Source organism: Capsicum annuum, chromosome 2, assembly GCF_002878395.1.
Source record: "Capsicum annuum cultivar UCD-10X-F1 chromosome 2, UCD10Xv1.1, whole genome shotgun sequence".
Lineage (NCBI taxonomy): Eukaryota > Viridiplantae > Streptophyta > Magnoliopsida > Solanales > Solanaceae > Capsicum > Capsicum annuum.
In genome coordinates this window covers 105,393,340-105,418,673 of record NC_061112.1, presented here as the reverse complement: position 1 = coordinate 105,418,673, position 25,334 = coordinate 105,393,340, and the positions used below count along the sequence as shown (strand labels likewise).

Below are 25,334 nucleotides of genomic sequence, written 5' to 3'. Positions count from 1 at the left end.
CTATATGAACTTTGATCAATATTTTAAGATATAATTTTCATTGCATTAATATGAATAAGATTACAACTTGTAGTGTTTTTCCTGTATTATTCAAAATTTAAATTTAAAATATCAAAAATCTAATTCAATTTAGTTTTGAATATTAGTTGAATAAACTCTAACATGAAAGGAAAATAAATACATATGTATCTTCGTATTATAAAGGTCAATTATCAGCTTCCTACACCTCTCTAAGAAAAGATTAAACAAAAAAAAGGCTTTAAAGGGACCAAATGTAAATAAAAATCTGAATGTACTTCATGACGTTATTGAGGTATGTTAAAATTAGTTCGAACATCACAATTATTATATCTATCAGGCTTTTCAATTTTCAAACAGAGAAATATTTTTTGGTCAAAATAGACCTAGTCCAAAACATGGTTAGTTGGAAGTCGACATCCAGCCAACCTTAGAAAAGCTATTATATAATTCCATCAAATATTTTCAATTTTCAAACAGAGAAATATTTTTTGGTCAAAATAGACCTAGTCCAAAACATGGTTAGTTGGAAGTCGACATCCAGCCAACCTTAGAAAAGCTATTATATAATTCCATCAAATATTCAAATGTCATTAGAAATTAAAAATTATTTTTCTTTATCCCAAGATCATCACCCATTTTCATCACATTACATCACTACATAGTTCCTATCCAAAGAAAAAAAGTATTAATCTCCTCGCAGTGTGAGAAGCATATAAAATTCAGTCAACAAAATAGCCAGTGAGCTGCCCTTACGAAGCTAAAATCCCGGGATGCTTTACTCCTATGTGATGATAAGATTAATTTATTTTTGTTATGTAAAAATATTGTCCTAACTTATCTTTGAAAAAGTCATTGGCTTGTAGCTTAAGTAAACTTACAAGTGAAGTTAAACATCACGTATTCACATGTTTGAATAACTTGAAATCACAATCCGTTTAACTTGTTTAATTTAGTTATAACTTAAAAAGAATATTCTTACTAAGTCAATTACAGATTACGCCCAAGAAATCACTTGTCAAATTTGTATTTTCACTCAACTCGGTACTTCTTCAGGCTCTATTAATTTAGATTTGCACCGGAAAGTACTTTCTGCAAATGCAACTTCGGCTCTATTAATTTAGATTTGCACCGGAAAGTACTTTCTGTCAAATGCAACTTCATTCAAAAGACCCAAACTCAAAACTTCTATTTATATAATAATTAAAGAACTTTTGCATGTTATTACATCTAATTGTACATACACTATAGTAATTACATCAAATAAGAGTCAACGGCAAAAGAATAAGTAAAAATTAATGACAAAAAAAACAATAAGAACATCAAGGGAATTTTTATATCAACCATTGACATCACTATTTGAATTTCCTATAATCACTGATATATGTCAGACTGTTGATTAGTCAAATAGGAGACAAAGTCGTCGGTCAAAGTAAACGACATGATCATCATATTAATGATCTTCCTTAGCAAGTACCGTCTCCGTCCCATTTTACTCGTCCCAAATTTTTTAATTTGGTGTCCCATTTTACTTGTTCTTTTTTACTTGTTAAGACAAGACAATTTTTTTTTCATATTTTACCCTTTGCATTAATTACTTTTTCTTTAAATTAAAATGTGAACATCATTTAATAGGGGTACTATAATAAACTAGTCATGTTATTTATTATTTTTTTTAATAGTTATGTCATTCCAATTTGGGACGAGCAAAATGAGACGGAGGGAGTAATTTTATTTATAATTGCTACAAAACTTAAAGAGTAATAAAAGTCAATGTGCACTCGTACACCTTCGCAGTACGGACACTACAACAAAAATATAGCAAAAGTCACAAATACTTCATATGATAAGTAACAATAATATCACCAAATGTGAAATTATGTTGTCACTTATGAGAAAAAATGTTAAAAGGCAAAAAAAAAAAAAAAAAAAGTGACATCGTTCTTTGGTCAATTGTAAATTGTATACATTTATATTCTGGTTACAGCAAATATGGTTTATTTTTGCAAACCAATGCTAAATATGTCAAAAAATGTACAATTGTGAGGTATGGAATCCTTTGATCTAGGTATATTTTTCAATAAATAATACTAATAAGTGACAATTCGTGGAAGGAAGGAACTGAAATAATTAGGAACCTATTTTCCCCCCATAATGCATACTTCAAATTTATCACGGGGTAATCGATAATTATCACCAATATTAAATTAAAGGAAAAAAAATCAAAATCTATTTAGAGCGTGTTCTAGAATCAAAAATCGGACATAAAAGGGGTGAGTGGTATCTCCTTGTATGACCTTGAATAATTTGACCCTCATAAGTTAGCTTTTGAGGTTGAATTAGGTCAAAGATTCATTTTTTATTTCGGAGCGAGACCATTTCTGAACCCTAGCTCTTTCAGCCTCTTGATATTAATAATTAATCCATGATTCAAGGCAATAAAGATGCGAGAATTAACCATTAAATACTTCTGAATTTCGTTTATAATAATAAGCTATGATCTGGACACTGTCAAATTGGACACTGAATTTGTTACATTAGATATTACATAATCTGAAAGAAAGGTGCTCCAGATAAGTACATATTGCTGGTGACAATGACTTTCCAACATCATATAGTTTAACCATTTGACAGGGGCCTAGCTCATTGGCTACCTTTTTTTTTTTACTAACATCCTTTTAACTAAACAGCACCAGATAGCATCCGCAATATTGCTCCAAGATTAATTAATACTACAGTAATATATTAAATAACCTAAATGGTGTATAGGTCTACTTTTTCTCAAGGGATCAGTTTTTACTTGTTCAAACTAAACAAAAATATCAACTTACCTACTATAAAATGTTCTTACTCCCTGAGTGACCTAAGTTGTTATTGAAAAAATTGAATAATACAATCAACTATTATAAATACAGGCGCAACTCAAGGGTGAGACAATCAAACTTGGTTGGCCTAGTGGTTAGCTCACTAGGTCGCATAAGCAAGTGTTCGGGGGTTCGATTCTCGCCTTGTGCATACAGCAACCAATTGGCCAGTGGTAAACCCTTAAATCGAGCTCAGATCCGCGAAGGATTAGACCTTGGCCTGTCGGGCTGAAGAATACCTTGGGAAATCAGAAAAAAAAAAAAACTCAAGGGTGAGACTAATAAAATATTTTTTTTAAGGCGCCCAAAATTTTGATGTCTCAAAAAATCTTAAGCACTTAAAACAATATTGGAAATTGTATAAAAGGTTAAAAATACTTATAAAGAAAGTAAGAAGAACACTCTACTACTTTTTTCAAAAGTATTTTAGTATTTTGAATTGAACAACTCAAATCTCCATATTTATAAATAAATTTTTTACAACAACATCCAAGATAATGTATTTCAAACAAATAATTAACATCTTATTAACTAAAATTATCCTTTCTTTTATAAATAATAGCATCATGATGTGAAGTTAAATGATCAATGTGTTTTAAAAATACCATAATAAAAACAAATAGCATGTAATAATTAAAAAATAACTTTAAATTATTATTCTTTTGTTGTGTATGTTAATATATTTAATGCCTTTTATTAAAATGTGGTTTTAAGCCACTAATTTTATTGAAATGCTTTTGAAAAAAAATTCAAGATGGAATATTTACAAGTATTCATTATTGAGAAATGTGATAATTTGAATTATATATTTATAAGTATATTTTAAAGAAAAAATTAATGAAAATATGAAAGTTACAAAAAAAAATAAAAATAATTTGTAACCAAGTATGATGTAATTTTTGGTTTGAAATTTGGAGAAATGCCCTACCTAATTAATGTGAACAAAATAATTATTCATTGCAACTATTGGTAAACCAAAAGCATATCATAAGCCATGTCCAGTGTAAATAATAATATTACTTTTCGATGAAAAAATATTATTTACAACGTCTATATAATTTTATTATTGTTTTGGATCAAAAATCGAAAGAAAAAATATATAAGAACTAATAAGATCTTCAAAATTTTATGTTTTAATTAATTTTTTATTATGAAGTCGGATACAAACTATGAAAATAAAGGAAAATTAGGTTATACTTTTTCAAAAGAAAGAAAACGAGATAGATTGAAAGTTTGAAACAAAACGAGATAGATATAGCAAAACATGTTTTTAAAGAACCCAAAAATTGTATGGCTTTTCCTTGTTCTTTTATATCGTGTTGTTTCATGTAATAATGTCAGCTTTGATATGAATAAGCATGGTCTTTAAATTTTCAGTTCAAATAGTCTTGGACATATACAATATGCTGATGACACTCAATTTTTCTTCAACAAGAGAATTTATGTCTAATTGACAAGAGTGGCGAAACTAAACTTTTGATTAAGGGTGTTCATATTTTTTTTTGGCAAAGAACTGTTTAAAAAATCAAGAAAATAAAGCACTGCTACACCTTTCAAGGTTCAAACCGGGGTTGTTGATGCGCAAATGCACACTCTTGACCACTGGATTATGCTTCTCTAGCTTGTCAAGGGTGTGCAACAACATATATATAACCATAAATATCTACATTTAACCTACATACTCAAAAAAAAATTCCGACGAAAGGTGTTCATTTGACCACCCTTCGTTGGCTGTGGCTCCGCCACTGATTGACAATCGACTGTCAAAAGTCAAAAACATTATTTCTATATGAAACTATTAAAAAAATCAAAAAGAGAATAATCTAGAGTTTAAGTTTTGTACATTATTAATGTACCGAATATTCTATACTGTCAGATAAACTTAATCTGTCATTGCAAGATACCCAAGTTTTTACATACGAATTTTAAAAAAAAAATTGTGCAACACCAAGTCAAGTTTACATAATAGTGTAGAATATTTTGCAAACTAATAATGCACAGAACTTAAATTTTATTGGGTTTTTAAATAATTTTAACAAAAAAATATTTTTAATAACATATTATAAAAATTGTTACTACTTATGATTAAAAATACAATTCAATAATTAAAAAAAAATAATATTACAGCAATAAATAATCTAATGATTACATATCAGATAATTTTTACATAAATATAATATTTAGCGAAGTTATGGAGTTGTCTTTATTGAGTTGGCTCTATATTATATCATGTGAACCACTAATCAATACGTATTTTCAAACCATTTACATTTATCCACTTTAGTTTCGTCAGATATTTACATCATCTAAAGATGATCAGTTTGACGGTAGAATAATACATCAAGATGTCCCTCCTACCTTTGTAATGGGCCTCTACTCTTAGCCAGTGTTTTGATCGAAGATTTTAGTTGAATTTGAAAAAAAATTAAATTAAAGCTTGTTGAAAAATCAATGTTGGAATTTAAAGTTATATTTGGACATGTATTTTACTTGAAAAAAATAATTAAAATATGTAAATGAAAATGAAAATGAAATGTTACCTTAAAACCAAAAAAATGATCTAAACTAATTTTGAAAGGTAAAAAGTTTTTAAAAACGATTTTCAAAAACTGGCAAATTGCATGAACAAATAATTTTTTTTTTTTGTTGTAATATCTACCTCCAAAATAATACTTTGAGTGCAAAAATTATCTTGACTTTCAGAGAATTTTGGTCAAAGTCAGGCAGAAATATCACCATTGATGATGAAGATTATTCAAAAGATATGTTTGAAGACAAATACTCTTATGAATTATAGTATACTCACCCCTTCCCATCTTAAAGGGTTCTTTTTGACCCAACACATAAACTTTGAAACTACTAATGAAAATTTAAATTAGTCTCTGTACAAATCTAAAATAAAATTAATATTTGTCTTGTCAACCTCAAAGCTTCTTTCTGAAAGTGATATAAAAAATATTACTCATAATACCTCAAGTTTATAACATGCCTTTTCTATCCTTAAAATTTTTCAAAAATTATTACTGTAGTAAAAAGGTGGTAGAAGATAAATAATTTGTAACTTAAAAATGATAAACACGTTTAAAGAAACAAAAACAACGGAAGGAAAGAAATAAGAGGTGTAATTGTGGAGCAATTAATAAACAGTCTGGTCAAGCTTTGACATAAAAATGACAAACAATAATGTCTCACACATATTTTATCAGACGTCTCTATGGTCATTAATTAGTTAGTTCTTTTATTGTATTATTCACTTTTAAATTAAATTCCATCGATTTTTTAGTTTTCTTTGACTAGAAGATAGGTAACTCAAAGCTAAGTGTGATATACATGAATCTTATATGTATATATACATTCGCATCTCTTGTTGAATACACAAACGACTATATTTTATAATCATCTTTGTATCTTTTTTTCTTATTTGGTATAGACTTTTGAATACGTTGACTTTAAACATGGATATCATATTTTAACTAAGGTTTAGGTTCATAAATCGTTTAAGGCATGATAAGTGTGTGAGAAAAAGAAATGGAAGGAGCAAATAAGTGTGTGAGAAAAAGAAATGGAAGGAGCAAATCTCATTTAACGCGCAATTGAAGAAGAAAGGAAAAGTTACACATTTGGCCTTTAGACGACCAAAAATATTTACAATCACTAGCAAATATACATTTTTCAGCTATTTTTTGAGCAAGAGATTATTTAAGTTAATTTTCAACATTTTTATTAAATTGATAAACTAATAAAAACGACAAGCAACTTGTTAAAATAAGCTATTTATTATATTGATTGTGTAATAACTTTTAATTTTCAGTATATACCCCAAAAGCCAAAGTCCTTCATCCCCATCCCACTTCTGGCCTATCAGCCTGTGCAACACAATTTATAAAATAGTGTCAAAATGTATTGTCAATCGTATTAAACCACTCTTAAATCAACTCATCGACCAATCCCAATCAGCCTTTCTGCCTAATCGTCGAGCTTCAAACAATGCCATAGTCGTGCGAGAAATTCTTCACCATTTTCATAAATCTCGCTCCAGATGCTTCAGCCTCCAGTATGCTTATTAAAATTGATCTGAATAAAGCTTTTGATAAGCTTGAATGGGGGTTTGTCCATCATACATTATGCTTCTTCCGCTTCCCGAACAGCCTCATCAGGCTCATTATGTCTTGCGTTACTACAACCAGAATAACTATTCTCCTAAATGGCTCCAAATTGCAATTCTTTACCCCTACTAGAGGTATTAGACAAGGCGACCCGTTGTCGCCTTATCTTTTAATCCTCTGTATGGAAATGTTGCTCGCTCTCCTCCTCTATCTCGCCTCTTTTTCGCAGATGATATTATCCTTGCAAGCAAAATTACCCCTTTCAGTTGCCAAGTTATTCGTGATCGCCTTAACCTTTCACTTCGGTTTTCGGCCAGTCCATAAATTATCTTAAATCTTGAATCTTTTTCTCCGCTTCAGCCTCACTATCTGATAAAGACCTTTTCTTTAATTACCTCAACATCTAGGAGGGCACTAACTTTGGACTCTGTTCATCGTCTGTTCATTGTGCCTTGCAGTTTGGAAAGCCAACCAACTGACCCTGTCAGGGCGGCTCACTTTTATCCGCACCACTCTGAATGCAATATCGAATCACGTGATGCAATTCATAAACATTCCCGCCAGCATCATTAACACCCTTGAGCATTGTGAATGCCAGTTCTTATGGGGCTCTACCCCACAACGCAAAAACTTCACCTTTTAAGCTGGGACCAAGTCACCCAAGTCACCCAAGTCACCCAAGTCAAGGCTAGGGGAGGCTTAGGTATTCAATGTCTTCGCCCAAAAAACAATTCGCTCCTAGCTACTACTTCTTGGCGACTGTTCCAAAATTCGAATTCCCTCTGTTCTTCTTCCTTATTCTCTTTCTATCTCTCCCCTTATGGTTCCCTAGAACCAACAAAGTCATCTACAACTTGGAAATATATCCTTATTGGGTGGAATATTTTTCAGTAAGGTCTTGTCTGGCATACCTGCACTCGGTCCAACATCAGATTCTGGATGGACCCCTGGATCGGCTCTAAAATATCCTCCAAAATATGATTTTAGGACTTTTTAATCCTAATGATGAAAAGCAAACCGTTAAAGACTGCCTAAATGGACAAATGTTATTTTCCTTCGACCTGTCTCCCCAGCTTCGGCATTTAATTAACTCTTATTATATATCACAGGTTCCAACATCGAAAAGGGCTATGATCAAATTGTTTGGGGTCTAACTCCCGCAGGTAGATTCATTGTCAAATCTTTCTACCATGCACTTACCTACATTTCCTCAACCCTGGACTTCTATACCTGGATTTGGAAACTTAAGCTCCCTCCTAAGCCTCGCACCTTCCTCTGGCTCATAGTTCATCAATGCCTACCAACCTCTGTGTACCTTCATCACATTGGAGCCATCCAATCCCTCCTCTGCGCTACTTGCTACGCATTACCTGAATCCATCGACCATATCTTCTTTCACTATTCCGTCGCCAAACCTCTTTGGCACCAACTCCAGCTTCTACAACATATTCTCTCTATTCTAGGCTCTACCCCCTCAGTACTGACTACCTGGCTTCGACATTTACTTCATTGACACCATAAGCCTATCCATGTCTCTGCCTTACTACAAATAATTTTCTTTCCCTTCTTACTCTGGCATCTCTAGTTAACTCGAAATAAAAACACATTCGAGAATGCCAGCTCTCAACCATCGTTGCATGTAATCCTAATGCTTAGCCGTGAATTTTATAATGCTTTAAATTCTACTATCTCGACTCTTGTATCCCGCAACCACTCTGCTCCTCCAAGTCTACCCATTACTGATTCAGACACTATCTACCTCCATACCGATGTCACAGTACCCTCTACATCTGATTTAGCAGGCATTGGAGGGGTCCTTAGAACTAACTTAGGTGATTGGTTAATAGGTTTTGTGGGTTGTACTACTGAAATGTTCACAGTTATGCAAGAACTTTTAGTGCTACTTCGAGGGCTCCGGCTTGCATACCAACATGAATATTTTCTCTATGCTGGATTTGGTAGAAGTAATAGATATTCTATTCGGCCCACTACCAGTCTACTCACATATAATTGACAATTGCATGTCCCTCCTGAAGTTACTCCATGATCCACCTATCTACCACATGTACAGGGAGTCCAAATGATTGCGGATAGTTTGGCACATTTTGACGCATCAATCACGAAAAGTGATATAATGTTTTGGTTCACAACTCCCTTTGTAATGAAATTACTAGACATAAATAAGGAACAGTTTTGTGTCAATAGACCCAAACCCAATCCCACTTCCTCAGTTTTTTTTCACATTACGTGTTTTGCTGTAGTTAGTTATGCACCTAGTACCTCTAACCACTACAAGAAATATAGTTTTTTATGACAACTTTCAGTGGCGACACAAACAGTTGTCACAAAAGTTAGGATTTCTGTGGCGGCATATAAAGGTTGCCATAAAAGGTATAAGATTTAGGGGCAACCCGTTAAAGTCGCCACTAATAGTGATATATTTAGTGGAGACTATGCGTAGGTCACCATAAATATGTAGTAATTTTTTCAACAAAATTTGGGTTAGTGGTGACGTATGAGTTGTCTCTACTAAAAGTCTTTTGTGGTGATTTAATTGCTGCTAAAGAGAGATCTACTGTGGCCATCTTATTTGTCGCCACTAATACTTCTATTTTATTTTTCGCTCCACTTATATAGGTAAATTAAAATCTTTTTAGTGGTTATAATGAGGTGACATTATAGAGGGGTCTGATTGGATATGTAGTTCCACAAATGATGTTTGGGAGTGTAAGATGTACGTAGATATTATTTTTATCTTTGTAGGGTAAAAAAGATTGGTTGACTGCTTGTTTTACATAAGTCCAACTGACTATATGTTTGTTCGCTTTGTATCTCTACCGAATTGAGCACATCTGTGATTGTTTAACTATTTCTCTCCCTAAATTTTAGTTGAATTCATATCTTATTGTTCTTTATGAATATAAAATCTGTTTTGTGATCTTCAGCATCATCGTTGAAATTATCGCGTCAGCGGAAAAATCTTTCTACTCTAGATTTGTGTTGTTTATTAGCATGTCCCCAGAAATTGAACTTCCAATATTATCTAATCGCTCTAGTTATGGTTTCTGAATAACGCCAAAAAATACCATGAAATCAGTTTATGAAAGTGCTATACACGACATAACTCGTAACAAATTCTAGCTAGATCAAAGTATTTTATTTTCAGTAGTTTGTTCAAGAAGGCTAAGTTATGTTCACTACACTACTTGACAGTATCTTTTTGCGATAATCATTGATATCTGCTTCCTGGAATCTTGAACGACAAACAAGGTTGAATATCGTCTCAGTGCTAGAATGCTAAGTTATGTTCACTACACTACTTGACAGCTAAGTTGCTCAGACTCTTCAAAACTATCATGGAGTGCGTGTCGGATCCTTCAAAAGTAGTGCATTTTCAGAGGAGCCGACACGGGTTCGACAATATTTTTGGAGATTTCGAGCAACTTAGCTTGACAGTATCTTTTTGGGATAATCATCGATATCTGCTTCCTGGAATCTTGAACGGCAAACAAGGTTGAATATTGTGTCAACCCCTAATGGTGTCAATTAGATAGATGCATAGTAGTAGCAGTTATTTATGTAAATATTTGATAAGAACACGATATAAAGAGACATTTATTACAGTTTATATAGGTGGTACATGCCAATATTATTATGCATCTATCTAATTGACATCAGTCTACTTATCAAATTTGAATAATAGTAGTAGTTATTTATGTGAATATTTTATAAGAAACTGCTTTGTTATTTATTTTTTGTTTGAGGAATTATTGCAACATTTGGTGTGTCTATACATGTGTACGGTGTAGTTGTGAGTAAGAAACTTGTAATACTTTTGTGTTAACATGCATGCTAGTTAGCATGAATTTCTTCTATTGTTCTGATCAAATCTTTTCTTGCTCACTTTCAAGCTATCGAGATGACTCTTTACTTTGTTCTTTACAGGGAAAGGTCCTTTAAATGATGGAGAATTTTTGACTAGGAGTCTGAAGACATTAAATTTTGTATTAAGAAATAATTGTACAACAAATTTATATTAATTTTCTTTTTCAAAAATATTAATATTAGTGGCAACTATAAGTTGCCTCTAATTAAAGGTGTATTTCCTCCATATTGAATTGCCTATTGTAGCAAGGTGAAGTCGCCTCTAGTCATTTTTTGTGGCGACTTTGGGTCGTTGCTGAATTCTTTCATTCTGTGGCGACCCTCTTGGTAGACACCTTGCCTAGTATTTTTTGTGGCGATATAGAAAAGCTTTCGTGGCGAGGGAAATCGTCACAAAAAGCCTCTTTTGGTGGCGACTCCTTTATGTCGCCACAAGTAACCTTTAGTTACGGCTGTAACACCAACGACCCTCTAGTTGCCACTAAAAGTCTTTTGTTGCAACTTTTTGAGATTTAGTGGCGACTTTTGTTGCCACTAAAGACTTTCTTGTAGTGAATGGTTGTATTTGTAATAATGCCCCCAGACACCTTTCTGTACTATTTTAATATATACCAATGTAATCTTGACTATCAAAAAAAAAAACACTAAGTCCTAAAAGATACAATTTCCATTTATTGGGTGATTAGTTGTCCAAATTATATCCGTTCAATGTACCTTAGCTACCTCGAAAGAAACATTAATTTTTTTTGAAAAAAAAAGTAAACTCAAAAAAGATAATTTGATGTTGAAACAAGATAGAAATAATTGATTAAAAAACAAATAGTATAATTATTGCTGAATTTTTTTATTTCATTGTTAGATATTACTCCTATATCGATAAGCACAAAATGTACTTTACATATACCTTATATATAAAGACTTGACATGTGTTTGCATCTAAAATACATCCCTTTTTATATTTCTTAGAGACCATTTCTTCTTAATTGCGTAAATACGTCTTCCATTTGTATTTTGTAGTTGTACTGCTTGTGTCATAACCGTGTTTCATGTTTAATATTTCAAAAAAGAGGGGGTGGGGTATATCCAGTAACAAAATTTTGCATTTTTCTAGTAATAATTATTTGAATCAGCTTGCACATAACTTGATTAATAAAAAGGGCAGTTTTATGCACTGATGCACTAAAACTTTTCTTAAGTGCGGAATTTGGGGAAGAGTAAAACAACAAAGGTTTATTGTACGCAACCTTATCTTATATTTTTTCAAGGGATTATTTCCATGACTTGAACTCATAATTTTCTAGTCATGTGACATTTTCAACAGTTACTTCTAGACTTCCCTAATCCGTCGTATATCTGTTTATATATTAAAAAAAAATACCTAATATTTTAATTTTGCTAAAATTTAAATATAAGACCTCATTATTCTCAATTCACTTCATTAATTAACCATTAGACAATAACTTTTGATGCTTATTTTACTGCATTGTTATTTAAGATACCGACTCCAATCATGCGATTATATCTAGCTAATTTATATCTTACGATCTACTAAATTAAATAAATTATTTGGGTCAGATTTTTAAATCTATAAATCAAATCAAATCAATAAAATTTAAGTTTTTCAACCCCCGATCTTTTAGAATTTTTCGATTTATCGGGTTTTTAGATTTTTACTGTTAAAGGTTCATACAAACATATAATTAACTTATGGTTAAATTATTTCTTTAGTCCTAGCAAAATATAACTATCTTATGTGCTTCTTAAGAAAATAACACAATATGAAATGAGTTATGATTATAAAACATTCAACAAAAAATAATAATAAAATTATATAAACTAAATATTGCATATTAATAAGTTATAATAAAAATAATCATAATTTGAAAATATTAAGTCGTGTTAAAATAGGTCTAGTAAATATTAATTACATAACTAAATATTAAATAGAAAAATAAATTTAGGTCATGTATTTATGCAAAACTAAAGAATAGATATCTAATATTATTATCATTCATTTTGTTTTAATTGAATATTATTGTTATTATTATTATTGATTTGGACTTTACTTGAGTTACTAATATCTGTGCGCTATAAAACTGATTGGATCATTTACAATTCTAAGTTCAAACTTAAAATAATAAGTTGAAAGATAAAAATAATAAAAAAGTTAAGAAATATTTATAAATCACATTACAGTAAATATTTTTATGTATTATATATTTTTAAAATTAAAGAAATGTAATATCGGATTGGTTCGGATTGATTTGACTCTTTTTAGTTTAAACCAAACTAAATCAATTATAATCGATTTTTTTATTTCAAAACTAAATCATTAATCGAATTTTTTTCCAATTTCATTCAATTTACGATTTGGTTTGATTTTCGATTTGCTTTGTTCAGCCTATCGTTTACTATCAAATGAATGGGTTGCGTGTCAATGTAAATGGTCAACCATTAGATAACAAAATCATATAATATATGCTATGAGTACTTGTTAATCATTTTCACTAAATAAAAATTAATGTTAGACAAATTATTAGTAAGTCTATCGCAATCTTCAAGTAGCACATGCACCTTTCATTACAACGCGGAGATAATTAAGGATGGTTAATTAGTTCTAAACAAGTAAATACAAGACATGTATTTTGTGGGCTTTTGAAATTGTACTTAGTTCAACAATACGTGTTTTAAATTTAATTTATAAGTAGAGAAGAAGTTCAAATTTAGTTAAATTCTATGAAATGGTTCAAAATTACCCTCTATTAATAGTTCGAGTCAAATGAGTTAATATTACTAACTTTGTTCAATTATGTTCTTATTCACCAACAACGAAAGTTGCACAATATATGAGCTTGTTTTATAAGTGAATAGGGTCAAATTTGAACTGAAACTATACAAAATGATTCAAATTTTCTTTTTGAACTTTGCAAAATTATGCATCTCGTCTTTTTCAACCACGAATGTATCATGTTTTAAATCAATCAGCACAGTAACAATTGATTCTCTCAACTCTTGGCCCCGTTTGGCTATGAAAACATAATTTTCTGGAGTTAAAAATAGAGTTGGAATTGGAATTGGAGTTGGAGTTGGAGTTGTGTTTGACCGTAAATATAAATTAAAGTTGTTCCTGAAATTTTGTGAAAGAAGTGGGAGTGAAAAAAATGAAAATAAGTTTTTTTTTTGTTTTTACTTTTCCATTATATTTAGAATTTTCATGGTCAAACACTGTGATTTTAATTTTTTTTTCACTAAAATGAAATAATTTTTCGGAAAAAGGTGAAAAAATGTCAATGGCCAAACGGCTACTAAAAACATCATGGGAAGACCGGACCGTCGTTACTTCCCTTACCCCTCCACCACTTCAACACCCAACAATACTCAAAAAAAAACACACACACACACACAACAAAGTTCCACATAAAATTTTCATCTATTCTTTGAAATAATTATCATCATTCTCTCTGTTATATAAGTGCTCTAAAATAATACTCATAAGAAAAGTAGATGAATGACGTATTCACATATATCATAATCTATCCATGTTCTTTCCACGAAACATACCTTCATCAATATCTTTGGTCTTACTTAATCCCACCCCCAAGAAAACCAAAAAAAAATTAAAAATAATAGTCAACATCCAGGTTTAATTATTTATCCTACCTTTAACCAAAAGCCCCACTATATATACTATCTTGCTTAGGCTTCTCCCATTTCTTCACAACAAACAGAAGGAGCTAATATACCACTTGAATGGTCACAGCTCACAATAAAAAACCATGCAAAGCTCCAACCAAATGACAAGAACAACCTTAAACTGTGACACTACTACTACAACAACAACAACAACCTTAAGTCCTACAAACTCTTTGTGTAGTCATGAGCTAAGTCCTAAAAATGGTAGCATAAAGAAGCCAATTAGAAGAAGATCTCGAGCATCAAAGAAAACTCCAACCACACACCTCAATGCAGATGCCTCGAATTTTCGAGCTCTAGTGCAACAATTTACAGGATGTCACACTGCTAATACTTTCTTAGGAGCTCATAAAGGTCCAATAAATTTAAATTTTGGACTGGAGGAGAACGATGATTATGATGCAGATGATTCAACTACTCATGTGTCTTCATTTGGATATGACTGTTATAACTGCAATCCTAAGAGTAGCAAGGAGAATAAGGTGGCAAATATTATTGAAGAACAAAAGGGTATGTTATCAACTGATCAAAATGGAATATTTGGTTCAACTTCAACCACGAATTCTAGTAGTAGTCCAAGGATGGATATTTTGAGCTTAGATGATTTTGAATTGGAGAATCTGTGTCTATGTGATTTTACTGGAGATGATCAGTTAATTACTGATTCTACTGAAAACATTTGGGATCAAGATGGCTATCTTTTAATTTAGTGCATGGTTTATTCTTTTTTTCATTTTAACTTTTTTGCAAGAAGAAAAGAGTGGGAAAGATTTTGAGGATCAACAACTCAATTTTTCTTCCCATTTTTAATAGTCTTTTTTTTTTTTTTTTTTTTTTTCTCCATTTTAACTCTTTTGGAAGAAGAAAAGAATGGGAAAGATTTTGTTGAGGATCAACAACTCAATTTTTCTTCCCATTTTCAATAGTGTTTTTTCTCTTCTTGGATTTGTAAGTACCGAGTTAAAAGAAAATGTTATTCATGTATATATTAAATTTATCCTATTTGACGTCATCATCAAATTGTGATATCAGTATCATATCTTGATTTAATGTGATTTCTGAGTTTTTAATTAGTCATAGACTCATGAGTCGTGCCCATGTCTTGTTTTGTTTCTCTTTAGAGTTATTTTATTTGTGTACACATCTTAAGTTCTTAAATATCTATACATAACTTTAGTCAAAAACAAGCAGCTCAATTAAATCCACAAAACGATTTTATGTCCCAAAAACTTTAGGTGTATTTTGTTTTGTATAAATAACATAAATACCAACTTTTAATTAACAGAAGGGTCAGAATGAAGCTAATTTGTTAGTTCAGGAGCCAATGTGAGTCCAAAATAACTTTTAATTCCGTGTAAGAAGAGAATCAATTGTTTTGCTCAAGTGCATCTGAATCTACAGGATGCATCTCATTTTTTTCCAACCACCATGGTGGTGACTGAATCAGCTTGTAGTAAATAAAGATTGGTACCAAAAAAGAAAACTCGATAATTTCATCGAATACATGCCATCTCTTAAAAATACGTATCAGATTAGAGATTACTCTGTCCACCGAAGGTAAAACATGAAAAGAAATCAGCTAGTGTTTTTACCTCTATAAAAATTTGGACTTAAGACCTTATGATTCTCAACATTTCATTGATCATTAGACCACACCCTGCACAAGATGCGCCTCGCTGTAGTAAATATTCTTGCTTTTTAACTTCTTTTTATGTGTGACTGTAGGTGAGGAAGCGGGGGGGCGGGGGGAGGCGTTTGTCACTTTTTAGCACAAAGTAACAAGTTGTCACTTACAGAAGTGAGTAGTTGACTCAACCAAAAACAAGAGTACATTCTTTAGCTAGCAAGAAATTTGCACAATCACTGTGAGATCAAAAAGCAGAAAATTGATGCATTCCCCATATTCTACTCGATTCCTCTTCAAGAACAATCATCCATAATATCAATTGAACCTCCCAAAGAACAGAAGCCAACGGCAACTGACTTATTTGCAACAAGTTGTTCACTCACAGTCGCACTTTTAACTTATACAACTTCTTGATCAACACTCGAGAACAACAAAAATCGCTTAAATATCTAAAAAAGATTACAAAATGAATACCTCTTGATAGAGTGGCGACATAATACAAATATCAAGATATTATGAAACATTGGGGCATATAGAAACATTACTTCAACATTAACGCCTATCGGAGGCCACTGATTCAGTAGAGAAGAGATACTTCACTCGTGATAGAACAGAATCATGGGCAGGATCATATGGATGGTCCTTTGAAGGAATCTCCAAAATGGCCGGAATTGGTTTATTGTAACTATCAACCAAAAATCTTACCATGTTGGCCACCTGAAAAAGATAAACAAGGAGGAATAAATTGTAAATGCCAATTAACTCTACTTTGGACCCTTCATTTTCGGTGAGTCTACAAGTAAAGAAAATGGAGACCACTAGTTCCCCACAGATATAAATACAGCCTAATAATTTAAAGTTCTTGCAGTAGAGCTCGGTGCCCTAAAGCTCCGGCTATACACAGGGTCCGGGAAAGGGCCGAACCACAAGGGTCTATTGTACGCATCCTTTACCTTCGCATTTCTGCCAAAGGCTATTTCCACAAGGTTCTATATTACACAAAGTTGGATTTACTTAGTAGACTGAAATTGAACTGGAGTACAACAAAAAGTAAAAGATACATTTTGACCACAAGCCACATTCTTTAATGTATCTACAAACAATAATACTTCTAAGGACAGATACGAAACGGTAAACGGTGAAGTGTAAAGCTCATGTAGTTACTAAACCAGGGTCAGCTAAGTTTGATTCGACAGGGAGAGGGAGGGAATCGACTGCTTTTCTTATTCTTAGCAAACTAGTGACCTTTCCCTTTATATACTAAAACTACCAAAGGAGTATTCCATTGCACAGCCTCGGTGTGTTCCATGTCTACAAATGACTAGTTCGACAAAGACAGATGTTGAGTACCTAACAAGAAAGCTCCAAACCTCTGCTTTGAGTGACTGAGAGATTCTCTTTACTTGTTGAAGCACTTATCATTTCTTTATGTTGTTTGGAAGAGTGCATGAACAGTTATCTCCTCATTTTGACGAGTTCCAGAATGGCTAAAAAACTGACATGCTTATCATACCTTGTCACTTGTGCTTCATAACAAAACAAGGAAAATGACCTTTAGACTACCTCTTTGGTGTCCTGTCCTCATGCCTTTATCCCAACCAAATACACTTTCACCTAATGGGTGATAGAGATTCAACAAGCAGGCTTTATATGGCTATGGTCAATTATATTTATGTTTGCTTTTACAAGTCCCACGGAGTTCCTTTTTTTGGAAGAGGAAATACAAGATGATTGATGCAATAGCCACTGTAATCTTAACTTCCAACAGGAAATACAGATCACATTACTTTTTTTACTCTAGCAGGTTTCTGATGGCTTGAGAGCAATTGAAGTTTGGCCAGATAATAGTTAGTTCCAAAATTCAAACAACGAAATATCTAGATCAGTAAACAGTTAAATACTATATACGACGTAATTAGCAGCTGAAACAAAACATACTTTATTGTGGCACTTGAGCAGAGCTACATGTAGCGCAACCCACCAAATACAGATAATTTTCTTGACTACATAATATGGAGTATGGACATGTAAATTTTTTTATTTTTTATTTTTTTGTGAAATTGGTAACTGTGAGAACAGAGTAGAAAACTTACATATTGGCTGATTAACACTATTGCAATGTCCTCTCTTGTGGTGAAATCCTTAAAAGCATCTTCAATCTGCTTCACCGTTGTCTCTGAACATAGGGAATCTATATTACTTTCTTCCCATATTCTGGAATTTTGAGATGAAGATGAAAATCTCTTACCACTCACAGGAAACACCAACGCCCTATATATCATTCTTCACTCAGCAATTAAATTAGAAGTATTTTTTAATTCATTAGCAATAAAAAACGTCAATCTGTTTGGTTATATATCTAAGCACGTAGATTGGCTCTATTAGTAGTCTCCTATATTAGTCTAGATGAGGGAGTTAGCAAAATAAAAGCATGTTACATGTGCCTTTGAAATGCTAGTTAATCATCTATGAAAGTTAATCTGGAAAACCAAGTTACCAACTAAGGTGATTTCTTTTAGTTGGCTAGCCCTTCATGAAGCCTCCCTCACCCAATGTTTCATCAACCATTAGGCCCTAGAGACCAAGAAAAAATATTCTTATTCATTGTACAGTAGCCACACAGCAGTCACAGGCATATGGAACACGTTATCTCAGTTTTTGGTCTCAAATGGGTTATGACAGAAAGCATTTAAGATGCCCTGGTTAGTTGGAGCTCACGGAAGGTTGGAAAACCCATCAGGAAAGTATGGAAGATGAACCTTGCTTGCATTTTTTTGGTGTATCTGGACATAAAGAAACAATAGATGATTTGAAGGCATCTCTACCCCAAGCAACATTCTGAAGGCTAGAGTTTTTACAAGTCTCTGTAACTAGAGCAATTCTTCCCCTGTCAATTACCCTGAAGTATTTTTGGACTGTGTTAGCTCCCTAACTTTAGATTAGCCATTTGTAATAGAGCTAACAATGTCTTTTACTTTTCTATGATTTGTAAATTTTGCATCTTCTTGATGCCCTCTATGAATCAATTATCTTATATATATATATATATATATATATATAGAGAGAGAGAGAGAGAGAGAAGTAAGTATATATATATATATATAGAAGCCTGAAGGGAAGCAGGTGACAGTCGTCATGCCTGCTTCCTAAGTATTAATTATTATATGTCATTTAAGTATTAAAAAATTAATAATATTTAATAAAAAAGATAAAAAAAAATAAAAAAAATGATAAACAAACTATTGATGTTTTAAATTAACTTGACATCTTATATAAGACCCGTCTAAATTTTTTTCACAACTATTTTTTATATTAATTTTGTTATATCACTTCTAAAAAGTTATTTCCTAATTAATTATTATATGTCATTTACGTATTAAAAAATTAATAATATTTAATAAAAAAGTAAAATTGACATTTATGACATGTCTGCTTCAGCTGTTTCAACCGTAATTTTACTGTTTCATCCCTAATTAATTATTATGAGTCATCTACATATTAAAAAAATAATATTTAATAAAAAATAAAATAAACAAAAAATTTGATAAATTAACTACTGATGTTTTAAATTAACTCGACATCTTATATGAGGCCCGCTTAAATTTTTTTCACAACTATTTTTTATAGTAATTTTATTGTATCACTTCTAATAAATTATTATGAATCATTTAAGACATTTCTGCTTCGCGACTTCAATCGTGATATTTGATTGACTCTCGAAATTATATCAAATGTCACTTAAATTGAAATAGAAAAAGCATTATAAATTTCAATAATTAAAAAAATTAAATTGTTTAAAATATAATAGACTATCAATGCTATAAAAGTTTGGACAAGGAGAGCATTATAAATTATAATGGCTAACAACTTAAAATAGTAAATTACAATGTCAAAAACCTATTATAAATTACAATAACTAACAACTTAAAATATCTAAAAAAATATTTAAAATATAATTAATTATCAAAATTTTATTTGTATCACAGAAATTGAGACTAAGAAATAACATATATTGGGCCCATGCTAGCACGGAACTTCGATATCGTGTGTGTGTATATGTATATGTATGTATATAAAAGAACATCCCTTAATATGCACTGCTTTCTTCTATCGATTATTTCACAAAAGTGCATTTCGTATTGTGTCTTCAAATACCCTGGTCTGCGCCCTGCAATGATGCAGCATGCCAGAACTACATTATGCTTTCTCCATTCCAATTTATTTAGCGGGTGGTTTTTTTTTTCAATCATTGCAGTGTCCGGACCAGCTTGTACACACCTCGACTAATTCCAAGGGATACTTGCCAGTACACCACCTCTCACCAACAACAGATACCAGGTAACTCTACCTACCAAGCTAAAATAGATGGAAAGAAATCACCTAGTGTTTCGTTTCTAATGAGATTTATGTCTCTACTGAGATTTAAACTAGATACTTCATGGTGCTCAACCCACGTTATTACTTCATGGTGCTCATCTCACTTTATTGACCACTAGGCCACACTCTTGGGTGTCATTTGGCGGGTGTTTTACGGGACACAAAGTTTAAGAAACAAATCAATTTTTTAATACATGAGCTAAATATCATACGAAGTGCAAAAATTGTTGTTATCACCAACAATTAGATAAGTGCGGTAAGAGTTTCACATGTCCTTTTATATTTCTCTCTCCTCGTGAAAAGGTGAACTTTAGTATGAAGTTGGTCCTCAAAGGTTACCTTCTCAAAAAAATAAATAACTATGAAGTTGGTTCCAACAAGTTGTCATTAAAACTTAAAAGTAAAATGGGGATAATAGGATTAACAATTTCCCAAATATGAAAATGTGATATTATGAAATAGAACTACATTAATAAAAAATGTTACTATTCACAGATGACAAGAATAGATAAGTAGAAATATTTTTATTTTCTCCAGGTGCACATCTCAAAAAGAGAATTTTCTTGAGACATTCAAATAAGGCTATCTACAATTTTATTTTATTTTTAAAAAAGGAACAATATTTCCTCTCCATAACCATACGGGCACAACTTATCATGAAAAAAGGAAGAGCAAATGGTGAAATGACACTCTGAACTGAACATAACCATACAGCAATAACTTCTGATATCTGATAATTGGAAGTTGGAACAGAGACAAAATGGTAACCCCAAAACTTCTATAATGGTAACCCCATAACTTCTGAATTTAACATTGTCAGTGGCTGACATTTCCAAGGAAATACCCGACAATGAACGTTTTGTTATTGGCTGTCAGGTTTACTTAGTCCTGTAAAAATATTCCAAAGGATATGCGATATCGGTCCTTATCCATTGAAGTATTCTCTTGTTTCTACCTCGGAGGGCACAGGATATTACAGTACCCGCTATCCCAGTCCTTTATATTGGACACTGATATCAGAAACTCCTGTTTTAGCTTGAGCACTTCACATTACTATGTGATTAAAGAAAATGCCTTCATCACCCTCTCCAGTAATTCCACAAGTGGGGTCTGGGGAGGGTGGTGTGTACGCAGACTTACCCCTACCTTGTGAAGGTAGAGAGGTTGTTTCCGATATGTAGAAGCAAAAACTATCATTTAAATTCCCCCCTCCGGATCCCCAGCTCCTTTTCCCACATAGGTAAGAGAAACTAAACCTAGGGTTGGAAGAGAATGTGCAACCATGCCCATGGGAAGAAACCAAAAGTTACACTCTAGAGCTCGAAATACTTTTTTCATTAAACAAGCATATTGGTATCAATCAAGTTACTAATAGCAAGATATATGCTATTTTGGTTTAGAGAAGAAGCTACAGCACAAAGTAAATGAAAGATTCTCAAAACTACTGGAGAACTGGTAATTCCAAAATTGAAACTTACTTGAATCCACAATAAGGTAATTTGTTTTCCTCCTCAAATCGACATTGCCAACTCCAGCCAGTAAAAATCCAGTAATTGTGTCCTATATTAACAAGTTAATTCCATCAGCAACAGTATGAGGTATCATCTATCACACATACGTAGACTAACAAGCTATTCATCATAAAAGTTTCATCACAGCAAGTGTGTAGTAATTCAAAGTGCACTGGATATAATTGTCTGCTAATTCAAAAAAAAAAAAAATTATGATAAAGTGAAATATCAATTGTAGAGGCTCCATTGGCAAGGGAAAGTATGCCTTAGAAACATGATGACGACACTCAAGCACACATTAAACGACACGAAGCACTCAACACGTTTTGAGCCCGCTTCAGCGCTTAAACACGCCTTTGACAACACTGATTTAGACTAAATAAATCATGGCATCTCACTTCCTGAAATAGAAACATCCATAGCTTATCATTGCGAATGAGCTGTTGGTTACTGTTTGTCTATTGTGTCTTTCACAAAATGCTTTGGGATCATCAGTCATCTCTGAACATCTAAAATATAATATATCTTATCCATCATATCTTTTATGACCTTAGTTGTCTAGCACGGACTAATTAGAATATGGTTTGGATGAGTTATTACATCTGACGTGACTTGACAGTTGATGCGACTGATGGAGCACTGGTTTAGTTGGGACTTAATCATGCATATGTTGTGCAGCATATGTGCAACCACAACTCTGTGGAAACTGGATATCAATTATCCATCTCATCCATTGTTTGATTAAGTTTTTGTAGTCAACTCTTTCCATATATTTGTCATTCATGCTTATAATTATTAGTCGTGGAGCATATATATGTGTGTGTGTGTGTTTTCTCCCTTTGCGCTTTATTCAGGCTTTTTGCTTTTGATAACACTGGTCTAAATTGGCTTTCAGCATCTTTCAATCATTGCACTCATTGTTTGTTTGTCCATCAGTTTTTCACTTCTCATCTTATATAGCTTAGCGAGTAACTCTCATGCTAGAATAGGTTGCTTGACTATATGAGTCATTCGACTTAGATCCCCCAAAACTTGTTTCCTTTGCAAATCCATACAAATGAATGATTCCAGCACCAAAGTACATATACTCTATTGGTATAGTGAAAACAAAGAAAAACATGGTTCAAGCCGATTACTGATTATCTGATAACAATGCAAATAGAGCATAGTCCACCAATTTCTAAGCATGCAAATAGAGCATAGTCCACAAATTTCTAAGCATACATAGAAATACCCAAATAAAAATTATGGTGAGGATTTCACCTCATCAGCGATCATAGCAATGAGAGCTGAGTTGTTAGTTCTGACAGGTGCTCGGTTAGCCATCTGCAACCACAAATGATTCAGTAAAACAAGCAACAGATTTAATCAAATATTAAAATCACAAACAGCCATGATTCAGAAAGCACAAATCTTGAACACATTTACAAATTCAGATATCAAATCAAATCCCAAACTATTAACAAAATCACCACCAAACCTTGAAATTTTTAAAACCCATCACTAATTTCATATTATGATGAAAACCCACTAAGGATTTACCTAATTTTTACAAGTTGTTAATGATATGGAATAATTTAAGATAAATCAGATCGAAATACTTTGAAATAAAAGAATTGAATCGAAGAAGAATCCTTAAGAGTAGTGATTGCAGTGTTTTGTGAAGATTACTTTGAAGTTTTTAGCTTTGGAGGGATCCAATTGCTCGCTAGAAACGAATCGAACAAGGAATAAGGGAAAAGGCTAATGCTGTGTATTTGCTGTTCGCTGATGTGTGATTACTGGAAAACAAGAAGTTGAAATTGGAAAGAGCTGAATGTAGACTTTAACCCCCTTAAGTTTCAAATTACTCACAACTGCCCACCTCTTACTCTTTTTTTTGTTTGTTTGTTTGTTTCCCACCCACATTAGAGTCTCAATTAATTCGGATCGCACGTTGCAAGGCCTAGTAAGGGAGTAGCGCTCTCAATAGAATTTTGAGAAAAGGAACACTTTTGAAAACAAATAGCCCAAGTATGATATCTTTCCAAAAAGTTATCAACCGGGTGTACAATTTCCACTTTATAGTCATTTCCTAATTTGGGTCATTTTGGCCCACGTAGTTCAGATACAACCCATATGCAATACTCATACAGTGTATATACAATATCGATACAGTTTTTAACTTAGACCATTTAGTCCTTTTAAAAATATTTCAATTTTTTTTTTGCTATAAATGTTTTAACTGAAAAAATATTTTGCATATTTTTTTATTGTTTAGAAATAATAATTAAATATAATTATAGAAAATAATATAATTGTTATAGAATTTGTATCTATAGAAGATATATGTATCAAATATGTATATGTATAAAATATATATATAAATTATGTAATTATTGTATAAAATGTGTAAAAAAAATATGTACAATTATTGTATAAATTGTGCATCAAAATTGTATAATTTTTGTATGAAATATTTATATGTATAAGATATGTATAAAAGGTGTGTAGAAATGGTATAGAACAAATTAGCAAATTAAAATGGATAGAAAAGTGGAATTTAAATTTCATGACCATTTTTGTGGAGATACTTTAATTTGAAGTGTCGTTTTTGTCCTTTCCCCTAGAATTTTCTCTTACTCTTTAGTATGTGGTTTCTTGTTTTGTTTTTTTCATTCAATATTTATTTTGGAGCTAATTAATTTAAATTTACGTCATATAAAGTCCTTTGAGAGTATCACTCTTTATCATGAATTTTTTTATATTACGAGATCAAAATCTCTAATCTCTATATATATAAAAGCAAAATACAAGCAAGAGAAGATGTCACGTGTCAAGCTATTAAATAGTCACGTGACAATTTTTAAGAAAATATTAAAAAATATTTTAAGACAAAGTTAAAAATACTGTAATAAAAATTTTGAATTGAAAAATTAAGTATTTGAATTTGAATAAATTATCCTTTTACAAAAAAGATTTTCATTATCTTAAAAATAGAAACTAATAATTAAAGAATTCTAATAGATATATACTATTTCAAACTTATATCTTATAAAGTTTAAATGTTATAAAATACATTTAAATATAATTTATTTACATATTAGGGAAAGATAAAAAACTATAATAATAATAATAATAATAATAATAATAATAATAATAATAATAATAATCTATTCTGTAATAGTTGGTGATTATTTAAAGATTTTTCATTAGCTTAAAAATAGAAATTCATTGTTGAAGAATTGTAAATAAACTTTTACTCTTTCATAAA

General features: G+C 31.7%; 1 protein-coding gene across 1 annotated transcript; it reads right to left on the bottom strand.

Annotated features, from left to right (window-relative positions):
* Window positions 1–16,432: 16,432 nt before the first annotated feature.
* Window positions 16,433–23,912, bottom strand: LOC107858894 (V-type proton ATPase subunit F). The gene is made up of 5 exons (XM_016703699.2): window positions 23,753–23,912; window positions 23,345–23,407; window positions 22,049–22,130; window positions 18,287–18,369; window positions 16,433–16,910 (listed from the first exon to the last, which is right to left on the bottom strand). Exons 2-5 carry the CDS (start codon window positions 23,405–23,407, stop codon window positions 16,746–16,748), a joined length of 393 nt encoding a protein of 130 aa, XP_016559185.1. The 5' UTR covers window positions 23,753–23,912; the 3' UTR covers window positions 16,433–16,745.
* Between the last annotated feature and the right edge of the window lie 1,422 nt (window positions 23,913–25,334).

Bases quoted from the DNA above. Each gene is read 5' to 3' on its own strand.
- LOC107858894 (XM_016703699.2), bottom strand. From the start codon at position 23,407: ATGGCTAACCGAGCACCTGTCAGAACTAACAACTCAGCTCTCATTGCT. The intron at 18,370-22,048 runs GTAAGTTTCAAT...CCCTATGTTCAG, and splicing joins TTACCTTATTGTGGATTCAA to AGACAACGGTGAAGCAGATT. The intron at 16,911-18,286 runs GTAAGTTTTCTA...TATCTTTTTCAG, and splicing joins TAGTGTTAATCAGCCAATAT to GTGGCCAACATGGTAAGATT.